General features: G+C 42.4%; 1 protein-coding gene across 3 annotated transcripts in view; it reads right to left on the bottom strand.

Moving 5' to 3' along the window:
- Positions 1-21,006, bottom strand: part of LOC108708716 (spermatogenesis-associated protein 13) — a 52,905-nt gene extending 31,899 nt beyond the window's left edge. Inside the window, exons 1-2 of one of the 3 annotated variants that reach the window (XM_018247722.2) lie at positions 20,619-21,006; positions 14,966-16,708 (exon numbers count right to left, since the gene is read on the bottom strand). In XM_018247722.2, the coding sequence (XP_018103211.1) occupies positions 14,966-16,552 (1,587 nt within the window). In that variant the 5' untranslated portion in view covers positions 16,553-16,708; positions 20,619-21,006. Of the gene's footprint in view, positions 1-13,696; positions 14,888-14,965; positions 16,709-20,618 lie in introns of those variants that run through there. The other 2 variants (XM_018247723.2, XM_041582664.1) reach the window with 2 other exon arrangements.
- Positions 21,007-24,042: the final 3,036 nt, after the last annotated feature.

Raw genomic sequence — 24,042 nt, 5'->3', positions numbered from 1 at the left:
GAATGGGATAGCATGAACACCAAAAGCAAATATGTTTCCCCAGCACTGCCTTTTAATATGCCTTCTAGGATATAAGAACAATTTACAACCCTGACACATACCTCCCAACTGTCCCTTTTTCGGAGGGACAGTCCCTCTTTTGACAGCTCAACCCGCAGTCCCTCATTTGTACTGGAAAGTCCCTCTTTTCTATGCACTGAACAGCCAGAAAAAGAAACAAAGTTTCTCACTTAATTGGCTTTTAGCAGAGAGCACAGAATAGCTAACAGGTGCAAATAAGATACTTTGTAACAATTTTGAGACACAAAACACAGTTTAGATAAGGAGAAATATTTTCTAACTTTCATAACCTGCCAAATTTTGTAAAACAAACATGGTAATTAGGGGGTGTGGCCACAGAAAGGGGTGGGGTCAAAAAATTGCTGCGCTACATGCGGGAAAAAAAATTTTGTCCCTCTTTTTACTTACAAAATGTTGGGAGGTATGCTGACACACCTGGATATATAGATTTCTAATGTAATTAAAACGTCAATAATTAATAAATGACTCTTATGATTGCACACAGGGGTGTAACAGGGGACAGAAGGACCCTATTTGACAGCACTTTCCTAAGCAAGCAAAAATTGAATTTATTTTACAAAAAAAACAAGGCTTTCATTGCCAGCCTCCCATGTTAACTATAAAGCTGTTTATACAAAACAAAACTCAGGGCTGATCATTGTATCTTTATTTTCTTTTGTGCGGCACATGCACCACTGCGCACGGATATTTTTAGGCACAGCAACAGCCAAGCCTAGCGTCACACTTCAACAAAATTCCCGGCAAAGGATTATACCAGGCATGTCCCCTCTGTGATGGGAACCTCTGTCTAGTCTGTTGACTTGCATTGTGATTATCTACTATGGTGAATGACAATTGCATAGCTGTGGATTCTGGATATAGGTTGTGTGTCACCTGTGGTCCTGCAGCAGTCGAGGTGGTGGAATGCTGGGGATTGTAGTTCAACAGCAGATGAAAATAAGGTTGTCTCAGGACAAAAAGTTGGTCAAGCCAAGTTAAGAACAGGGAAGAAAAATATAGGAATAGGAAGTACATAACCTGAGCTGCAGAGGGTAAATATAGAGATTTTAAGTCTGCAGAATATATTAACCACAATCCTTCTCTTCTGTTCCAACATGGCCTACCCACCTTTGTGTCTGAGCCCGGCAATGGCGTCTCGAACATACACTGGAACGGCAGGCAGCTAAGTGATGGCATCCCGGCTCCTCAGCATTTAGAGCAAATTTTCCCACAGAGAAGTAACTTTTTCCCCCTCAGCCACATTGAGAGCCTAAGTATTATTTGCTCACTTTATTTGCACGTGGGCCTTGTACCTTGTCACACAGCGTCTGTCCAACGTAAGCAACTTAACCCCTTCTATTTACCAACCACAGAGAGCGGCACAAAGAAACGTCCTGGAAACCTGACAGAGAAACGTTTCCATAGGTGTAAAATGCGGTTACTGTTTTCAATGTGCCCAGGGCTCAGTTTAGGCCAGAAAGGGCATATACAGTACTTTTTCTACTCCGGGGATACTTTAAAAAAGGTTACAATTTATACCTTTTCTATTGGACTACAAATAGAATTCCATTCCACTATTAAATGGGTTGTTCATTAGTGATGGGTGAATAAATTCGTCAGGCTCGAATTTGCTGCGAATTTCTGCGTTTTGCCGTTGATGAGTAAATTCGCAAAACTGCAGCAAAAATTCAATGCCGAAGAATCTGCTGCGTCAAAAAAATTTGGTTGCGTGTCAGAATAGTCGCGTGCATAAAAACTGTCGCGCGTCAAAATAATTCGGACGCCCATTGACTTTAATGCATTTGGACAAAATAGGCGCGCATAAAAAAAAATAGTATTGGGTGTCAAAATTGCGGAGTGTCAAAATTAATTTGATGCCCATTAACTTCAATGCGTTTCGCGAATTTTTCGCTGTTCCGCAAATTTCACTGTAACTGTCTGCCTTTTTCATCGAATTCGCCCATAACTATTATTCACCTTTAAATTAACTTTTAGTATGATGTAGAGAGTGATATTCTGAGACAATTTGCAATTGGTTTTCATTTTTTATTATTTGTGCAAGTTATTTAGCTTTTTATTCAGCAGGTCTCTAGTTTCAGCCATCTGGTTGCTAGGGAACTAATGACCCTAGCAACCATGCATTGATTTGAATAAGAGACTCGAATATGAATAGGAGAGGACTGAATAGAAAGATGAGTAATAAAAAGTAGCAATAACAATAAATGCGTTGCCTTACAGAGCATTTGTTTTTAGATGGGGTCAGTGACCCCCATTTTAAAGCTGGAAAGAGTCAGAAGAAGATGGCAAATAATTCAAAAACTATAAAAATAAAAATAAAGACCACTTGAAAAGTTGCTTAAAATTTGCCATTCTATAACATAATAAACGTTAACTTAAAGATGAACAACCCCACTAGCCACTTCTGAAGATACTTTGGTTAACAAGGCTCATAAGTCACACCATGGCACAATATGTCACAACATTCATTTCAATGGGAAAAGTTGTTATAATGATTCATCTTAGTGACATTACATGGTAAGGACATGGAGCGCCATGAGAGCCAATGATAACATTAGTCCATGTGTACATAGGAGGGCCTCAGTAGGATCCATATATAGCACAGCCTTTAAGCTATCAGCGGTGGCACTTTATCTCTTATCTCTCTCTGGGTGTATAGATATTTCTGAGTGTATAGATATTTCTGGGTGTATAGATATTTCTAACGCCCAGTGTGAAATGCCCCTATTTTTAGATAAAAATAATCAGGAAAAAAAAATTCCGAAAATCAAACAGAACATATCAAGTATCGTTGCAATTAGTTTTTGTTGTCTTTTATCAGCAGATCTGTTTTAAGGAAGGAATTCCTTTGGGGGTGTGCCTAATAATATCAATGTAATCAAGGTATCAAGTGAAACTAGAGGCAGCACTGGATTACTGACATAATAAAAATACCCCGAGGTTGTGCTTTGCTCTGTAGTATTTCAGGGAGGTGGTAAAATAAAGTAACTGGCAGTTAAAACTAAACACCTGCTTGTGCAATAGAGGAAGCCCCACTCCCAGACACACTGCAGAGCAGAAAGAACACTCTGCATGGAGAAGTATCACAATTATTCTTAATAAATCAACCTCACAACTGCCAATAGTCCAATGTTTGCAGGGAGGTGTAAGAATAAAGTAGCTGCTATTCAAACAGGCCCAGATTTGTGGCAAGGCTACATAGGCCTGGGCGCCACTGAAAACGCGGGCCGTACGGAGGGGGGCGGGGCCCGGCTGCACGTCACGCACCAGGGCCCGCCCCCCTCTAGTTACGCTACTGGGCCTAGGGCAGCAAAATTTGAGGGACGGCCCAGTCTCATGTAGAGGAGCACAGGGGAGCCGCCTGAGTGTGTGCACTCGCGAGGGGGTGGTTGGACCTGGTGGCCTAAGGGCCGGCACTTCAGCTCGCGGGGGGAGTACACGTGTTTGCAGGCAGGTGCTAAGACCCAGGCGGCCTAAGGGCACCAAAAAAGGAAATCTGGCCTTGCATTTAAAGTTAAACACGCGCCTTTGCAATAGAGGAAGCCCCAGACACACTACAGAGCAGAAAAAAACCCATTCTGCATGGAGAAGTAGCAGGTTCGTTTTAATACATGTATGGGACCTTTTATCCAGAATACTCGGGACCAGGGGTTTTCCGGATAATGGATTTTTCCATAATTTGGATTTTCATACATTAAGTCTACTAGAAAATCATGAAAACATCAAATACATTCAATAGGCTGGTTTTTTCTTCCAATAGGGATTAATTATATCTTAGTTGGGATCAAGTACAAGCTACTGTTTTATTATTACAGAGAAAAAGGAAAACAATTTCTGTGGGGGGCGGCCTTTTGCAATTCGAGCTTTCTGGGTTACCAGATAACAATCCCATACCTGTAGAGGTATTTTATAGCCAATGCAGCCTTTAGCATCACTAACACATAAGGGTTTAGGGTTGCCACCTTTTTTTGGGTGGCTTTAGAGAGGCGGGGCAGGTGATGTCAGGGGCGGGACTGACAACGTGGCATTCAGGGATTGGCTGATCACTCACTTCACTTTCCTAATTTGAACTTTTCACCCGGGCAGCCCTTCCAAAAAACGTCTGTCCGGGTGAAATCTAGACAGGTGGTAACCCTATATGGGTTGAGTGCAATGGCAAGAAAGCAACTTTCCATTGCTAGAAAACCCGGTCACATGAAAACAGTGGATCATATATATCCACATGTATTCCATACATTTTACAGATTTGTTTCACATGATTGATGCTATAGATCAATGAGTATGAAAGATGAGAATTAGTGAGTTCCTCAACCTAACATGTTTTTCCAGCTACAACCAACATATCGATGCTGTGAGTCACTGATAACCGGGCTAATTCCAGTAGGAGTCAGAATGTGCACTGCGCTAGCAACACACCGCATGTTCGAACTGCTCCTTTGTAAGGGGTGAAAGAAACATACAATGGGACTTTTGTAAAGGAACAGTATAAACATTGACATATATGGCAGTGCCTTAAAGCTGGCTAAGGAGAGGTTTAGTGTATTCTGCACAGAAAAGATATCCGCTTCCAAGATTTTCCTCTGGTCAGCAGAAGCCAAAAGACCGATATTGTAAGCTTTATTCTGCCTGTGTATGGCCACCATTACAAAGAATAGATTACATAAAGCATAAAATAAAAAAAAAAAGTACTAATCTGCGGAGGGGGGCACAGCATGCCAGCCTTGCTACAGTGGGTTGTTTTCCTCAAGTTCACGAGTGAAGCTTAATCAGCCAGCAGTGATGCTATCGGACATTTATCCCATTCTGATCTGGATAAGCAAATTCACTTGGACATACCAATAAAAGCTGCAATAGGTGTTAATTACAATTTGCCCACCGACAATAAATAGTAGATATTAAAGGTTTTCAGTTAACTTTTAGTATGTCATAGTTCTATGCAACTTTTCAATTGGTCTTCTTTTTTAATAGTTTTAATTATTTGCCTTCTTCTGATTCTTTCCAGCTTTCAGATGGGGGTCACTGACCCCAACTAAAAACACAGGCTCTGTAAGGCTACAAAGGTATTGTTATTGCTTCTTTTTATTACTCATCTTTCTATTCAGGCCTCTCCTACTCATATTCCAGGCTCTTATTCAAATCAATGCATGGTAGCTAGGGTAATTTTGACCCTAGCAACAGATTGCTGAAATGGCGAGAAAACAGAGAGCTGCCGAATTAAAAGCTAAATAACCCAAAAACCTCAAATAATACAAAGTGAGAACCAATTGCAAATTGTCTCAGAATCTCTCTCTCTACATCATACTAAAAGTTAATTTAAAGGGGAACAACCCCTTTAAAAGCTTGGTTTAATTTTCCCATGGTGCAACTGTATCAGTGCTGCTTTACCCAGTGACCCCTTAGTTACAATGCTCGATTTAAGGTTAATTAATGGAAGGTAAATACAGGATACATGTTTCCTTTACATTCCTGTACCCAGAGGTTGCCAGGTACAGATTTGACAATAAAAACATAAATAAAATATTGGTGAATATGCTTCTGTATTTAAAAAGTAGTTATTGTCATAACAATGCTTGCAATTATGTATGGACTTGTTCCTTCCTTGCAATTTCATGTATAGTAATGTCCTGTAAGCCAGTCTTGCTTCAATGCACCATATTCCTCAAGTCAGGTCACAGATTGGCCATATTGGTTATAATCGCTTTTTATTTTATTATTATTTGTGGTTTTGGAGTTAGCTTTTTATTCAGCAGCTCTCCTGTTTGCAACTTTATTTAAATAAGAGAGTGGAATATGAATAGGAGAGGCCAGAAAAGAAAGAGGCGTAATGAAAAAAAGCAATACATTTCTAGCCTTACAAAGCATTTGTTTCTTTTTTGCTTTTTGACGCCTGCGATATTTCTGACATCGGCGACAATTAATAAGCGCCCATTGACTGGAAATTCGCACATTTTTCAGCGAACCGAAACTGGAGAAATTCGCCCATCATTGGTCAGAAGACAGCAGCTGTAAATAATTCAAAAACTATAAAAAAAAAAAGAAAAAATGAAGGCCACTTGAAAAGATGCTTAGAATTAGCCATTCAATAACATGCTAAATGTAAACTTAAAGGTGAACCACCCCTTTAAATAGAGGTATGGGATCCGTTATTCAGAATGCTCGGGACTTGGGGTTTTCCGGATAACTGATCTTTCCATAATTTGGATCTTCATACCTTAAGTCTACTAGAAAACATTAAATAAACCCAATATTCTGGTTTTGCTTCCAATAAGGAATAATTATATCTTAGTTGGGATCAAGTACAAGCACCTGTTTTATTATTACAGAGTAAAAAGGAATCATTTTAAAAAATTTCAATATGAGAGTCTATAAGAGACGGCCTTTCCATAATTTGGAACTTTCCGGATAACAGATCCCATACCTGTACCAGAAATGTCCAACTGCTAAAACTTTTTCAAACCCACCAAAAATTGAGCTGGTCAATATGAACAAGCACAAAGCTAAAGAGGACCAAGATGGCTGAAAGCTTCACCCCTACTAGTGATGTTTAGCCGGCTTTTCCAGAAGTGTGCAAGAAGAACAGGCAATCAACAGAGTGTTAACTTGTGTACAAAAGGCCATTTGACGGCCAGGTTGTGTTTGACTGCATCAACACACACACACACACCTACCGGTCCTATTATACAAACACAGACTGGTTTTATTTATTTTATTTATTGCAGTAAAGTAGAGGCATTGCTGCTGTTTTTAGCCCCACTTGTTTGCTTTTAAAGAGAAAGTAAAAGGTATGGGACCTGTTATCCAGAATGCTTGGGACCTGGGGTTTTACAGATAGTGCTTCTTTCTGTAATTTGAATCATCATACCTTAAGTCTACTAGAAAACCATGTAAACATTAAATAAACCCAATGGGCCGGTTTCGCTTCCATTAAGGATTAATTATAATTTAGTTAGGATCAAGTACAAGGTACTGTTTTATTATTACAGAGAAAAAGGAAATCAAATTTGGATAAAATGGAGTCTATGGGATACAACCTTTCTGTAATTTGGAGCTTTCTGTATAATGGGACCAAAACAGATTTTCCAAGTCTTCACTAAGAGCACAACTGTAACATGAGAGATTGGGGGGTGGTTGTTTTATATACTCAGTCTCCGTTAAGTATGTATAGGTTGTTTTGTTTTCCTGCCCTTAACTTCTTTTGAAAATGTGTCCAAAATGTGACTTGTAGCCCCAAAAGGCCATGTGCATAATATCATTTCTGACACATTGCCAACATTTGTGTCTCTGATCAGCCAATCCGATGTCCAGTTTTATCATTGTACCAAAAATCCCATCACGTAAACTTTTAGTATGTTGTAGATATTTTTAAGCAACCTTTCAATTCGTCTTCATTATTTATTTTCTATGGTTTCTGAGTTATTTGCCTTCTTCTTCTTAATCTTTCCAGTTTTCAAAAGGGTGGCCACTGGCCCCATCTAAAAACAAATGCTCTGTAAGGCTACATATTTATTGTTATTGCTACTTTTTATTACTCATCTTTCTAGTCAGGCCTCTCCTGTTCATATTCCAGTTTCTTATTCAAATCAGTGCATGGTTGCTAGGGTAATTTGGGCCCTAGCAACATCAATGTTGAAACTGCAAACAGGAGAGCTGCTGAACAAAAAGCTAAATAACTCAAAAACTACAAATAATAAAAAAATGAAAACCGAGTACAAATTGCCTCAGAACATAACTCTCTACATCATACTAAAAGTTAACTCAGAAGAAAACAACCCCTTTAACGACCACATTTTTAATGCAGTTAGTTACAGCAGAGAGATCCAGTTGGAGAGGATCATGGGCCAGTTGTGGATTATATGGTTCCCAGTCTAACTATAACAAATTGGCTAATCTGCCAACACTGCTGCTTTAGAGGATACAAAAGTCCTGTATGTGATCTTGTAACAAAAATGTCACATATTTTTCCCACTACAAACTTACAGCTCTATAATTACCAGGCTGAGGCCGTATTTCCTTTCGGAACACTGGAAACCACTGGCTCCCCTCCAATCTGCTGGCACCATTACAGCCGAGGGAAGTCTGATAATCTGACTGCTCCAGAACAGAATCTCATAGCAACCAGAAAGTAAGAAACAAATGCTTGGTTGCCGTGGGTTACTGCACCAGAGCAATTCTGGTGCCGACATGGGTTAATCAGCTCTAACGAGCAGTGTGATTTACAGCTATTCTGGCTGTTGATCATTAAGGGCAGTAGTATCCCCGGAGCCAAAAAATAACAGGCGCAGTGCTGCTTGGCTAATGAACGAGCACAGATGGCTACTTTAAGGCTTAAGTTACAGAAATGGTTTTAGCAACCAACTTAGCAACATCATTAGTGAAGTCCCCAGCATAGCAGCCGTTGCACATGCATTTAATCCCCACCGGATCAGAGGGATCAGCAGCCCATTGAGCTGTAAAAGACTAAAAAGGTGTAGGGAGGATGCCAAACTGGCAGCCATAAACCCAGACACGGCCAGTTCTATTTATTAGATTGAGGCCACCCACTCCATTAGGCTTCTTGGCCTTAATAATGCTGTCTACAGCCAGAACACGGGTTTGCATTAAAAAGCTTAAACATATTATTTTCCCATGGCAGTTAAAGAATTCTGCTTCCTCTGTACAAGTTTATACCTCCTGTATGTGACCCTCCACTTTCTGCTCTTCAGACACTGGGTAGGAAGTGATTGGCTGCCTGTGACCGACTGCTATAAGCCAACCCCCAGGGAGCTCAGTAGAGGTATCCAGGGGGCATTTCTTGTCCAAAGATTTGATAAAACCTTTCTAAACACAACAGCTATTGTACAGGTATGGGATCCGTTATCCAGAAAACCCATTATCCAGAAAGCTCTGAATTATGGAAAGGCTGTCTCCTATAGACTCCATTTTATCCAAATTATTTCCTTTTTCTCTGTAATAATAAAACAGTATCGTGTACTTGATCCCAACTACGATATAAATAATCCCTATTGGAAGCAAAGCCAGCCTATTGGGTTTATTTAATGTTTACATGATTAAAGGTACGAAGATTAAAATTCAGGAAAGATCCTTTATTCTGGAAAACCCCAGGTCTCGTATATTCTGTATAACAGATCCCATATCTGCATCACATAAATGACACAACTGCACTATGGATATCATTGCTCCCTCGCAGTGATGGGGTTTTGGTTCTGAATCTGATCAGAACGTTGTGGGTGGGTTTCCTCTGGCTTCCACCAACAAGTAAAAAAACATATCAGCAGCTGAATTGCCTTCTAATTGGGACAAAAGACCCATACAGGTATGGGATCTGTTATCTGGAAATCCATTATCCAGAAAGCTCTGAATGACAGGAAGGCCATCTCCCATAGACTCAATTTTAATCAAATAGTTCAGCTTAAATAAGCCAACCCCCAGGGAGCTCAGTAGAGGTATCCAGGGGGCATTTCTTGTCCAAAGATTTGATACAACCTTTCTACAGCAGCTTTTGTACAGGTATGGGATCCGTTATCCAGAAAACCCGTTATCCAAATAATCAAAAACGATTTCCTTTTTCTCTTTAATAATAAAGCAGTACCTTTTACTTGATCCCAACAAGTGGTTTATTGAATGCAGTGGTGTAACTAGATATTACTGGGCTCAACAGCAAATTATTTTTCAGGCCCCCAAAATGTCTAGGTTGACCTGTTTCACCAATATTTATTGAAATTGTATATGAATTAGGGCCTCATGGGGCCCTATACCTCCTGCCCCCCCCCCCTTGCAGCCGCAGGGTCTGCTTCCTCTGTAGTCACTCCCTGATTTAATGTATAAATGTTTTTTTCCTTAATACCTTATCCAGAAAACCCCAGGCCCCAAGCATTCTGTATAACAGGTGTCCCATACCTGTATAAAGTATCCAGTAAAAAAAAAATTAAAGGGATTCTGTTGTGATTTTTATGGTGTAATTTTTATTTCTAAATGACACTGTTTACACTGCAAATAATTCACTGTACAATATAAAATAATGTAATTCGTGAACCAGCAAGTGTATTTTTTTTAAGTTGTTATATTGGTGCGTAGGCGCCATCTCAGGTCATTTTGCCTGGTCATGTCAAAAAGAGCCTGCACTTTAGGATGGAACTGCTTTCTGGCAGGTTGTTGTTTCTCCTACTCAATGTAATGGAATGTGTTGCAGTGGGACCTGGATTTTACTATTAAGTGTTGTTCTTAGATCTATCAAGGAGCTGTTATCTTGTGCTAGGGAGCGGTTATCTGGTTACCTTCCCATTGTTCTGTTAGGCTGCTGAGGGGAAGGGGGTGATATCACTACAACTTGCAGTACAGTAGTAAAGAGTGATTGAAGTTTATCAGAGCACAAGTCACATGATTGGGGGCAGCTGGGAAACTGACAATATGTCTAGCCCCATGTCAGATTTCAAAATTAAATATAAAAAAAATCTGTTTTCTCTTTTGAGAAACTGATTTCAGTGCAGAATTCTGCTAGAGCAGCACTATTAACTGATGCATTTTGAAAAGAACATGTTTTCCCATGACAGTATCCTTTTAACATTCATTCCATTGGACTCTATGTATGGCCCTAAAACAGTAGAGAAGCAATAAGTACAGCTCCCAGGGGTGACATATAGGATTTGAGTTCATTTGAGTTCATTTGGTTACTGTCTTTTGTTTAATATCGTGAGCATTAAGTATTTGCGGCATCCTTTTTATATCTTTATTAGCTCTAGATAAGGACTAGGTAGACAAAGGTGCTCTGATCGGCACACCCCCTATTTGCAGCTTTCCTTCCCTACAGGTATGTACAGACTTAAGTGAACATTAGCATTTGCCTTATTCCCTATAGGCGCACTTATTGTACACTTCATATGGGCACTGTATCAAGCAATATAGCAGCTCCCACTGATGTGCTTACATGTATATAAGCAAAAAGAAATATATTATGCCCTTGTATCTAAGAGCCCTATTTTAGTCCGGCATCCCCCCTCCAACTGAGACTCATAAAAACCTGGCAGGGCAACCCTTTTGAAATAAAAAAAAAATAACAAAAATGGTATAAAGGTGATACCTTTATTGGCTATGATTATATTAGTTAGCCAATAAAGGTATAGCCTTTATAACATTTTTATTATTTTTTTTATTTCAAAAGGGTTGCCCTGTAACATTTTTACTGGCTAACATGGTACAGCAACTTTACCTGCAATGTTAAAGGAACAGTAACACCAAAAAGGTCAATTGTTGACAGTATAATGTACTGTTGCTCTGCACTGGTAACACTGGTGTATTTGCTTCAGAAATACTACTTTCGTTTATAAAAATGTTAATGTGTAGCCAAGGGGCTGCCATTCAAGCACAGGATACACAGTAACTAACAGATAACCTCTGTAGACTCCCATTGTATAGTACAGATCTTATCTGTAATCTGCTGTGTATCCTGTGCCTTTTCTCGTTTTTCAGCTTTGAATGGCTGCCCCCATTGCTACACAGCAGCTTATTTATATAAACAATAGTAGTGTTTCTGAAGCAAATACACCAGTTTTTCCAGTGCAGTGCAACACTGCATTATATTTTTAACACTGTAAAACCCTTTACATTTTTGGCGTTACTGTTACTTTAAGTTCAGAGTTCCTCTTTGTTTCAAAATTAGTGAAATGACTCAAAGTAGAAACCAACCAGAAAATAACGTTGAAGAAAGGAAGGTTTATAGTTAGTGATGGGCGAATTTATTCGGCAGGCAGGAATTCGTGGCGAATTCCCGCGATTCGCCGCCAGCGAATAAATTCATGAAAAAACTGCAAAAATTCACCAGCATCAAAAAAATGGACGCCGGCGTCCGTTTTTTTGATGCCAGCACATTTTTGCCAGCTGGTTTGCCAATTTTTCACCATTTTGTGGATTTTGCGGGAAATTCGCACATTTTTTGGTGAAGCAAAGCACCCCAAATTCGCCCATCACTATTTATAGTAGTCCTAGAATGACATACAGTTACCTATTTCTACTTATTGTTACAGTATTTATAGATAGGAGACCGTCAGTGTCCAGGAATTCATTCGTACTGTTCCAGATAATAATCTAGCTAAGTGTCATTTTCACAAAAAGCATTGTCACGGAATCAAGTTCTCTCATATAAGGATTTACACCAGCATACCATGTACAATTCATTATTTAAACACAGATGGTAAATTCTGCATTCAAATGATAGTGAACGCGTCAAACACACAAAGCTGAAGCTTTTCTGTTTTGTGTAGATAGAATGCAGTATTATACGATGCAGAAGAGTTTGAATAGGCTCAGAGTCGTCTAATGCTGCTGACGCAGGTTGCAGGAAATTGGTATAAAGGGTTCTAGTTGCCCTAAAATACTTCTAGTAACCCTGTCCCTTCACAGAGACTATTATCCTACTGTTACTATAGGGAACATCTCTCCCTACTATACCTGCTATCCCACAGCCACACTCCTTTCACAGAGACTATTATCCACTGTTACTATAGGCACCATCTCTCCCTACTATACCTGCTATCCCACAGTCACACTCCCTTCCCAGAGACTATTATCCACTGTTACTATAGGCACCATCTCTCCCTACTATACCTGCTATCCCACAGTCACACTCCCTTCCCAGAGACTATTATCCCACTGTTACTATAGGCACCATCTCTCCCTACTATACCTGCTATCCCACAGTCACACTCCCTTCCCAGAGACTATTATCCCACTGTTACTATAGGCACCATCTCTCCCTACTATACCGGTTATCCCACAGCCACACTCCCTTCCCAGAGACTATTATCCCACTGTTACTATAGGCACCATATCTCCCTACTATACCTGCTATCCCACAGTCACACTCCCTTCCCAGAGACTATTATCCACTGTTACTATAGGCACCATCTCTCCCTACTATACCTGCTATCCCACAGTCACACTCCCTTCCCAGAGACTATTATCCCACTGTTACTATAGGCACCATCTCTCCCTACTATACCTGCTATCCCACAGTCACACTCCCTTCCCAGAGACTATTATCCACTGTTACTATAGGCACCATCTCTCCCTACTATACCTGCTATCCCACAGTCACACTCCCTTCCCAGAGACTATTATCCCACTGTTACTATAGGCACCATCTCTCCCTACTATACCGGTTATCCCACAGCCACACTCCCTTCCCAGAGACTATTATCCCACTGTTACTATAGGCACCATATCTCCCTACTATACCTGCTATCCCACAGTCACACTCCCTTCCCAGAGACTATTATCCACTGTTACTATAGGCACCATCTCTCCCTACTATACCTGCTATCCCACAGTCACACTCCCTTCCCAGAGACTATTATCCCACTGTTACTATAGGCACCATCTCTCCCTACTATACCTGCTATCCCACAGTCACACTCCCTTCCCAGAGACTATTATCCACTGTTACTATAGGCACCATCTCTCCCTACTATACCTGCTATCCCACAGTCACACTCCCTTCCCAGAGACTATTATCCCACTGTTACTATAGGCACCATCTCTCCCTACTATACCTGCTATACTTGGTGCATGTAAGCGACTAGACTACCCGCACTGTAAGGTGGTAGCTATGTTATCAGCTACTCACCAGATGGTCGGGATAAATCCTTTTCCTAGCTTGCAGGATGGCATCCATGGCTCACACAGAAAGTAGCAGTTGCCCACAGAGAAACGATACTTAGCATGATCTCTGTGCCGCCTAATACACAATTCTGCTTTTTTTCTTGACTGAAGACTTACACACTCGGATGTGCAAGATCCTCCCTCAGTGCAGAAGCTGAAATAGAATTCTCAGCATGGAAGGTTTTGCAACAAGTTTTTACATGTGCAATTACACTTCCTTCCTAATTTCTCAACCCAGTCATTGTCTCTCAGCGCCATGCTCATGTCATGCCTAGAACAGTGCAAACCTCAGAGCCAACACTAAGAAACTAGAAGTTCAATTGCGCAAACCACCCAGCTACACAAGGGCACCCTAAGCAACTAAAAGCAATGCTATGGGTTCTTCTATCCAGAAGCCCAATATCCAGAAAGCTCCAAAATATGGAAGTCCCAATTATCATTATTTCTGTTTTTAAACAAAAAATTCTATGATCATAACTAAGCTGCATATTTCCATGTTGGCGGCGGAACAATCCTGCCATTCATATCTAAACATAAACTAAACGTTAACTAAAAGGTGAACCACCCGTTTAATGGCATGGGGTGGTGCAGAAAGGTAGTGGTATTTTCTCTGGCAGCGAAGGAACCTCACATGTGATTCACCTGGTCATTTCCAATGTGAATTCTCCTGGGGTAAAAAACTCAGAAAGAAACATGAAAATTGACAACTGTTCATATTGATTGTTTTGACCACCAGAGGGCAGCAGCACAGCAAACGTTACACCACCCCCTTGTACAATTCTTGCTGCGTTATGTATTGGTACTTGCTTGCTTGGGATGTGATGCAATTCATTACAGTCAGTATTTCCAATGCTTCATTTTCCCCAAATACAAATCAGAAAATTGTGTGCGGAGATAGAGCCGCACTATTACACACCCACCCTTAAAAATGTCATTTGCTGGGGGTAAGACCTGCTTCAGATTTACTGAAGGATAATTCTATTCTAATACTCTGTAAGGAATTGGAATTGTTGACAGTTTTAACCAGAATTTATTTGAATAGTTGGCAAAATCTGTGCTACACCTAACAATAAAGTTTTTGCAACCTGCACAGTATTAGAGCTAAAAAAAGGTAACTGCCGTCACTAAATATTTCACAAGATACCTAAAAAACAGTATATAGCATTATATAAAATAGTGTCAAACAAACAAAAGCTCCTGATTGATTTTGATCTGGTCCTACCCTCATTCTTACCTCTTCTTGTTTCTCTTCACTGACCGCATTGAGACTCAGCTGAGAGTGGCTGCTGATTCCACTATCTTCATTACCATCGTCATAGTAAGTCAGCTTTGCAGAGTCTTTAAAGGACGGGGGGCTCTTCTCAACCTTAGGGGCGGCTGGTTCTGTTCTTTCATCACTTTCCATAGAGCTCAGTGACAAAGTGCTGTGGTTTTGGCAATGGATGGAAATGGCTGACTTGTACAGTTCCATACTGGGGCTCTGAGGCTTGGGAGCAGTGGGTCGGACAGGGGTACCGGAGACAGATGGAGTGTGATGTTTTGGATCCTCACCGTCTGCATAGAAAACCTCATTATCCAACTGGTTCAAGCTACTGCTTGTATCGGATTTATTAGAGGGTTCTGTACAGAGGCTTTCAGAACACTGTCTACTCTCTGCAGATTTCACTTGGGCTTCAGAGTCTAGATAATCCATGTTGGAATCGGTATAGCTAAGACGGCATACAGCAAAAGGAACTGGGGAGGGGGCATTAAGAGCAGACCTCCGTCTCTCTGTGTCGGCACTGCTGGACACTCTCCTGGAGTAATCATCATGCAAGCGACTATTTGGCCTACTTCTATGGGATTCCTCAGGGGCCGGGGATGTGCACCTACTCCCCTCTCTTTTCCAATGCCCATCAGTGACATTGCTCATTATTTTCAACACCCGGTCAAAGTCTTTCGCCCTAATGGGACTTCTCCAGCGCTTTGACCTTCTTTCTGGAGTCGTGGCCGTCCTGTCTGAATCTGGAGAAGTGCAAAGTGACGCCTTTTGTACAATTTCTTTCTCGCTGTTGAACTTGATGTCCGTTAGATTGGAGGTAGATTTCCGCTTGAACGAGCTCTTTTTGAGAAAATTCAAGTTGTCCGTACTTTTACTCCGCCTGTAAATAACCTGACTGCCTTTTAGGTCTTTCACTATGATTTCACAATTACTGTGCTCTTGGCCAACCGGCGACAAGGGCCTGAGGGGACTTTGTGAGGCACAAGCTTTGTCTGTATCTGATAAATGAATACGGCCAGATCCGTAGGCGCGCCTGATGCTGCGAGATCTATGAGTGCTCCTCAAGAAGGCATTATCGGTTTCCTCTGCATCTGATCCATCAGACTGTAACCCATCGGCCAGATTATATCCATCCTGCATGGACTTTGATATAGGCATTCTGCAAGGCTTACACTTCTGAACCTCCGTCTCATGGTCACTTATAATATTGGCATTTTCTTTTGCTTGGATTCCCTGCAGAACTGACGACTTCAGTTTCTTGAAGGAGCCCATCTTTCTCAAGGAAGACAAAGCATTCCACGTCGATGAGTTGCCCACAGCCATCATGGAACGGGGACGGTCATTATTCAGGTTGGTCCTTTGTTTGGAGGTGGTAAAAAAGTACACAATCTTAGAAGAGTTCTGATTATCATTGTGTAGATCATCTTGGTTGGTGCTAGGTTCTCCACCATGGCCGGTCCCATCAGTTAAAGTTCTCAAGTCGCCATTATCTATAGCTTGAGAATTAGCTACTGTGCCATTCTCACAGCCATTGCAGAGTGACGTCATACTCTCAACCATGTGAGCATCGGGGTAGGGGCAATCTCAGGTTCAGAAACAATAAGCCGTATCCATAGATTGTCTTGAGATCCCGGCTGTCATTGGCTGGACCTCTTTTGTGCCTTGTCTTTACATCTATTGTCCGGGGAACTCCATAGGTCACTCTTCTGCTTGCCCCTGTAAAACAAAGTGAGCGAGCAGTGAGCTTTTGTTGCTGTTAAGAGTACATTGTTAAGACTTTAGCGGGAGACATCTTTAATGGAAGCTGGACGTGTCATGTAGAAAATAATGTACTTTAAGGCACAGCAAAAATGTTTAAAAAAGGCCCCTTTGAAGTTGCCGGGTTTTGGGTGTCAGTGCTATTGTAACAGTTAAATAAAATGAACCACACTGTTATCTTTTTGTTATCACCCCAAGGTTCAGGGTTTAAAAAAGGAATAGAGTGGGGTCATTTATAATTGTAACTTGTATGGAGAAACAATTAAAGGAGAACTACAGCTTAGCAAAAAAGTAGGCTAGAAATAGCTTCTTTACTAGCTCAAGGTGACTACAGTCCTATAGTAGGGAAGATCTGTGCCTCCATAGATACACCTGGTGGATTCCCATCTTCGTTTCTGTTGATTCCCAAAACATGTTCTGGGCTGCTGTCATTTATCTGAGCTTAGGGACCACCTGACAAATACTAATAGCCTAAAATACCCAACTTTGAAAGCCTGGATCATTACGGTTAAAGGGCTGCCGAACCTCTGGGTTGGTACAGTAAGTCCAGCCTATAAAATATAGCATTTCTGCCCATCTTCCTTTTTAGACTAGCTTTAATAAATAAGTTGAAAAGAAAGAAGACAAGAAAAAAAGAAAGAAAGAAAGAAACAGCATGCCCTGGCTAAATAAGCAAAGTATTGTGAGCTGCTTATATGAAAAAAAGCTTGAAGACGGGCAGAGTATTTCAGCGGGGATATTTTTAGAGTGGGTGAAGTCAAACCGTTTCGCTGGGTGGAAATTTTGGGAGAGAATTCAAAACACAACTTCCAGATCTTTTTTTTTTTCCTTAAATGAAAGGTACTTTGTTTGTGGGGCCTGCGGTATTACCCTGTGGGAAATGCTTTGCTGATTAATAGACTAGAATGTAAATCCTGGTAGCCAGGGTAAATACACGGAGATTAAACTACATGCTTGCATATTTATTCTGCAGTTGGGAAAGGCAAAACGAGAGCCAGGATCCAGCTCACACAGGGGCTAAAGGTACAATTACATGAGCTTGATTTATTTCCCAAGCAGGAGCTGTTAATCAGTTACGTTGCCAGGTAATGCTCCCAAGCCTGAATGAGTCGATGCTGGCACCGCACCTAGCCTCGGCACACACAAACCCCAACACAAATCTGTATTGTACTGCCCACAGTCACTTCCATGAACACCACATAGCTCCACTAGACCCTTTATAGCATTTGTTTCACTCCCAGTGTGGGGAAAGAAAACTTGTGCGGGTCAACTAACTGTCATTTCATATGGCACTAGGAAGTACATATTGGGTACCTATACCCCATATGGATAAACAGATGTGTTTCACTATGGCAGTTGACACATACCCACATTCCTATGTACATTTATAATGTTAGGGAATGTCGTATCAACGGATTACAACACTGTTGCTTCGGTAGAAAGCCAGGGTGGAGCCTGGGGATGTGATGAACAGGTGGAGCTGGTTGGGATTTGGTCTTTCAGAAGTAAAGAAAATATACAGGTATGGGACCTGTTATCCAGAATGCTCAGGACCTGTGGTTTTCCTGATAACGGATCTTTCCGTAATTTGGATCTTCATATCTTAAGTCTACTAGAAAATCATGTAAACATTAAATAACCCCAATAGGCTGGTTTTGCTTCCAATAAGGATTAATTATATCTTAGTTTGGATCAAGTATGAGGCACTATTGTATTATTAAGAAGAAAAAGAAAATCACTTTTTGGATTATTTGGATAAAACGGAGTCTATGGGAGGCAGCCTTTCTGTAATTTGGAGCTTTCTGGATAACGGGTTTTCATATAAGAGATCCCATAACTGTATACAATATTAATTATAGCAATGGCCTCCTACCCTACATCTCAGTATATCATGTCTGGTGGAGTGCTCCTCTCCAGTTAGCTATAATCTGCAGCTCTAAATTAGATAGAAGTGGAGGTAGAGAAGAAGAGGCCCCTAGCAATGCAGCCCCCCCCGGGGGGAGGGGATTTTCACCCCCTTCTTCCTTTAAAAGGACACAGACCTCATCACTGAGATATTATAGTCTTATAATAAACAAGACCCACATATAACCTGTATGTATATCCTTAAAAAATGGTGCTTTGTGATGTCATCATTGTAATGATGTCACTTCCATTGCATGACTTGGCAGAACTTTTGCTTTAAGAGAAAATAATATACTCCCCTGCTGTAAAATGTAGATAAAATTAACTCGGCTATGGGCCTGTATACCGTTATTGAAGTCCTTGGTAACCTAATCCCATATCCATATACAGTATTTGACAGTCGTTTTTTATTCCCTGAGAGGGTACATAATACGCCATATATCGCCTGCGGTGGAACAGTCACAGCAGTGACCTCCATTACTGACACAGGGCTAATCAAGCCGCCTGCAAGCAGCTTATCCTTGGACAGTTTCTAAGCAAAATAGTTTCATGTACTGGGGATTTTTCAAACTAATTAAAGGAAAAAAAAGAGAATCTCAGAGCGTTGGTGGTGCTGTGGGGGGAGAAGTACGGGGTGCCTCACGTTGAAGTGCCATCAGATGGGCCATTTGCATGTTTGAGGACTAGAAACCCATCACTTTTATGGTAATAAGAGCCAGTAAGCAGCACAAAAGCCTTTCAGTCTGGTAAAGCCTTTGTCTGGTCCCTGCGCTGGTTTCTGGGCGAAGCATGGGAATTTGGGAAGGACAAACAGGAAGTGAAGCCCCTTAGCAACCAGAGAAGTTGGGAAGATGCACACAGAGATTAGCAGGGGGGGGGCGGCCGGCACACACTTCAATGCTTGGGGTAACAAGTCTTCCCAGGATTAAGAGCCTTATTCCTCCCTATCAAGTGCCCTGTTGTGTCGAGTAATCCTGTCCCAAAACCAGAAGGACCTGCTGCTCCTTTTCATGTATTTATACTTTCAGCTCAAGTCGTGGATCCGTGGGAGCAATGGGAACAGAAATGCTAAAGCTTTTTGTAGTTGTGCAGAATAACAGCCCCCATTGGGGCAGCGATGTTTTAAACCCACTAAGTATGGGCAAAGATTCCAATCCGGCAGTTATTAAACAACCGCAACTCCCTGCATTGATCAGCAACTCCCAGCACTGATCAGCAACTCCCAGCACTGATCAGCAACTCCCAGCACTGATCAGCAACTCCCAGCACCAACCAGCAACTCCCAGCACCAACCAGCAACTCTCACAACAGATCAGCAACTCCCAGCACTGATCAGCATGACAACCCTACACTCTGCTCTGGGAGCTGGTTAACCCTGTGACAGCCAGAGTGCTGCATAGTCAGTGCACATTTCCTGATCCACCAGCAGAGCGCTCCCAGCAACAGGTGTAACGCTGGCACCTGGCTTATATCAAACTCCCAGCGCCCCTGTGTGAACTCCTGTCACCCTGCTGGAGATTGGCAGGAATTCTGTGAAAGGTCACACAGCGCAGCCCTAGGTATAACTCCCATCAACCTCCAAAAAGTGCCACACTGGGGTTCCCGGACTGTTCGCTTTCTGGTACTGGCTACAGAGGGGAGCAGCATCATATATAGGGTGCACTAGAGTGTAAGCTCATCTGCTACATAGCTCATAAGGCACATTTTAAGTCTAGCACACCAGTTAGTAGGAGGTTAATGTTGGGGGTGAAATAGATTGTTATATTGGTTGGTAGAGGCAGCAGTTCTGGGCTGATGATAGGTGTGCAAAAGATTGCTAACGGGGTCTGGGCTAATGATAGAACATGTAATAGATTGTTAGCTTATAGGGTTATTAGACACAGGTGTGGAGGAGCATTGCTAGTGATGGGGTGCAGTACAGCAGACTATATAGTAGCAGGGCTGCATGTAGCACTTACTGTACCTGTTCCAGCAGCTCTCGAGCAGCTCAGTACTACTATACTACTACACACGGTGCCGGTTCCGTCCCAAGACTGCAGGCGGCTCTCCCTGAGCCGAGTCCCCCCAGACACATCGCTCGGATAGACAGAATTAAATCCACGTGCGTAAATCCTGGCTGTTAGTACGGGTCCAATGGAGGGATAAAAAGCCGAGGATAAATCCGAGGAGAGAAGCCGGGGAAGTAGGAGCGATCAGTCCCAAGACGAGTCTGGCAGCGGCGGCTGCAGCTCAGAACGAGCAGAGAGTAAATGTGGGCGGGGCGAGGGTGTGCGACAGGAGGGGGCGGGGATAAAAATGGATTAGAGACCCTCACAGCCCCAGGCAGAATCAGATCAGACTGAGAATAACAAACAGCATTTAGTGGCCCCCCACAGACAATCAATAGGGCCCCTTCCTTTCCCAGCTGCCCCCCACTGTGACAGGCCTCCAGGTGAGAGGCTCTGCGGTACAGACTCTTCTCTATCTATTATACCTGCTCCCCCTGCATCTCAATCCATTCAAGGGAAAGTAATACCACAAGTGAAACTTCCTACTATTTATGAATATATCTTATACCCTCCTGAAAAAATATATATATACAGGGTGACACCCTGGCACCTACACCAGCACCCATGAGCCAAGGATCAGGTCTGGACTGAGAATTAAAACAGGCCCTGGCATTTCAGGTACACAGAGGCCCAATCAGTCCACATAGAGGTCCAAACAGCCCCCACCAGCCCACTAAATACTGAATTTCTATGGCATCTTATAGCAGCCCCTCTGGCATTTGCCAGTCCGGGCCTGCCAAGGATTATACCTGGGGAGCCCCATACATATAAATAGCACCCATCTACAGCTGGATCTATATATGAGAAAAGGGGGACACATGGGGCCTATCTGGATTTGCGCTCGATTTTACCCTACTGGAAATGGCAGTGTTACTGTATAAACACGAAAAAAGGAAGAGACCAATCTAGCTCAACGCTCGCTCCTCCCCCTGCCAGGTGCTCAGTCTCCAGTGTCCCACTTTATCCAATAACAAAACTCGACATAGACGGCACTTCTGGACTGGGATATAAAATAGGCCCTGGCATTTCAATTACACAGAGGCCCAAACAGCCCCCACCAGCCCACGTAATAGTCACTTTCTATGGCATTTTACAGCAGCCCTTCAGGCATTTGCAGAACCCTAGGGTTGCCACCTGTTCGAGTCACTCGAACAGTTCGTTTTTTGTAAGGCCTGTTCGGGTCTGAACCAGTAGTATCACTAGAGGGGGGCGGGCCCTGGTGCGTGACGCACAGCCGGGCCCGTCCCCCTCCGTACGGCCGCATTTTCAGCGGTGCACGGGCTCTGAGGGGGTGCGGGCCCTGGCCCGCTCGCACCCCCTGCTCCCCCAGTAGTTCCGCCACTGGTCTGAACTTTCTGTTCTGTTTTCAGCCTTATGAAACCCGAACAATAATCTGGCCAATACATAAAAAGCATTTAAATACTAAGATACTCGCTTCAACATGGCTTAGTTACTATCAAGTGCAGTTCATTTCTTATTATTACAGATCCAAAAAAAAAAAGGCAAAACAATCAAAACTAAGAATGTTTTTTCAAAATTAGCATTGCTGTAAATTAGCAGAACTTTCTGGATAACTGATTTCCGTATAATAGATCTCATACCTGTAATTAAAGGATTGGGCTTAGTCATAAAGCAGAATATAGCTAGAGATAGGGTTGCCATCTGTGGGGTTTTGAACTCGCCCCGGTGTCGTAACTCCACCAACATCACTGTGCCCACCTCTGATGCCATCATGTCTGTTCCTACATCACTGCCCCACCCCCGATGCTATCTGCCCCCCCCCTTGTTCGGGTTTAGCCATCAGCAAAGGTGGCAACTCTACATAACCCACAGACTATAGGCCTCCACCTGTAATGTCCTAAAAAATGTACTTGTATTTTTAACTACTTTTTGCCTTATTTTGTTTTTGAGGACAAATCCAAAATTTTGCTGTTGTTCTATATACCCATAGACTGGGATGAACTGTGAGTATATCCTCTCCTTTATTATTTTTGTTTTTGCAACTGGACTCATTACACTTTGGTGGTGTTTAAATTGGCTTTCTGCACTATTCCTCTTTAATTGTTAGGACAGAGACACACGTGGAGATTAGGGGAGGTTTAGGCAACAAATCTCCTCTTCTTCGGGCGACTTATCTCCCCGAACGGCCTTCCCGCCGGTTAGAATCAAAATCACCGGTGGGATGGCACTTGGAGTACTTCATTTTCTGAAGTAGCCTCACGAGCCAACTTCGGGCGACTTCGAAAAACAAAGTGCTCCAAGTGCCATCCCACTGGCGATTTAGTTTTTAGCCGGTGGGAAGGCAGTTGAAGGAGATTAGTCGCCCGAAGAATAGGCGATTTGTCGCTCGGTGACTAATCTCTACGAGTATCTCTGCCCTGATAGTACCCACAGTTCGGTCCTGGTACCATATTTCAGAGCCTTCCCTATAACAGATTTTTGTTTAATACATTTTATCAAGAGCCACTTAACCTGCCTGTATGTTTATGAAGTGTGGGGGGAAACCAGGGCACCCTGATGAAACTCACACGGACACAGGAGGAACATACAGACTCTTTGCAAATGTCAACCAGGCTAGAAGGGAACATGGAACCCCAGCCCTGTGTAAGTCTGAAATTGTCAGTGTAGAATTTCCTCCAGTATAAGTACCCCAATAAACTAATCAGCAGGTAGCATCCTGGTCTGCTGTTTGAAAGCAAACATTTGATCAGTTGCTAAGGGTTACAAGACCTTTGGCAAACATTGTACCTGATACTACATTGTCCCACCATGTGTCCAACAGCTGCACTTATAGACAGTTCCTACTACAGTGAATGCATCAGGTAGACTGCATGTCTGTTAACTAAGCTTAAAGGAGAAGGAAACCCAGTCGGCGCAAAAACCCTCCCCCCCTCCTGTGTGTTGCCCACCCTCCCTCCTCCCCCCTGGCCTACCTGTCCAGCTGGGCAAATGCCCCTAACTTGTTACTTACCCTTCTGCGCAGGTCCAGTCCAGGGAGTTCACAGGCACCATCTTCTTCCACGCGATCTTCTTCCTGCTTTGACCGGCGTTTTGGCGCATGCGCAATAGGAGCATTTCGCCGGTACAGATCTACCGACAGTTTTCCGATTTCACTTTGTGACTTTTGGCGCATGTGCAGTAGATCGTACCGGCGAAATGCTCCTACTGCGCATGCGCCGGTCAAAGCAGGAAGAAGATTTTTGGGGATATCTCTCAAATGTTATTTTCCAGATTCTTTGCATTTGTCTGAATTTTTTGTAAGGGATTCGGTATTTGTGATGTTGATGGATTTAGTGCATCCCTACTAATTAGGATTTACATTAGATATAGTCAGTAACA

The sequence above is a fragment of the Xenopus laevis genome, chromosome 2L (genome assembly GCF_017654675.1).
Source record: "Xenopus laevis strain J_2021 chromosome 2L, Xenopus_laevis_v10.1, whole genome shotgun sequence".
Classification (NCBI taxonomy): Eukaryota; Metazoa; Chordata; class Amphibia; order Anura; family Pipidae; genus Xenopus; species Xenopus laevis.
The sequence above is the reverse complement of the archived record's forward strand: the minus strand, read 5'-3'. Positions and strand labels throughout refer to the sequence as shown.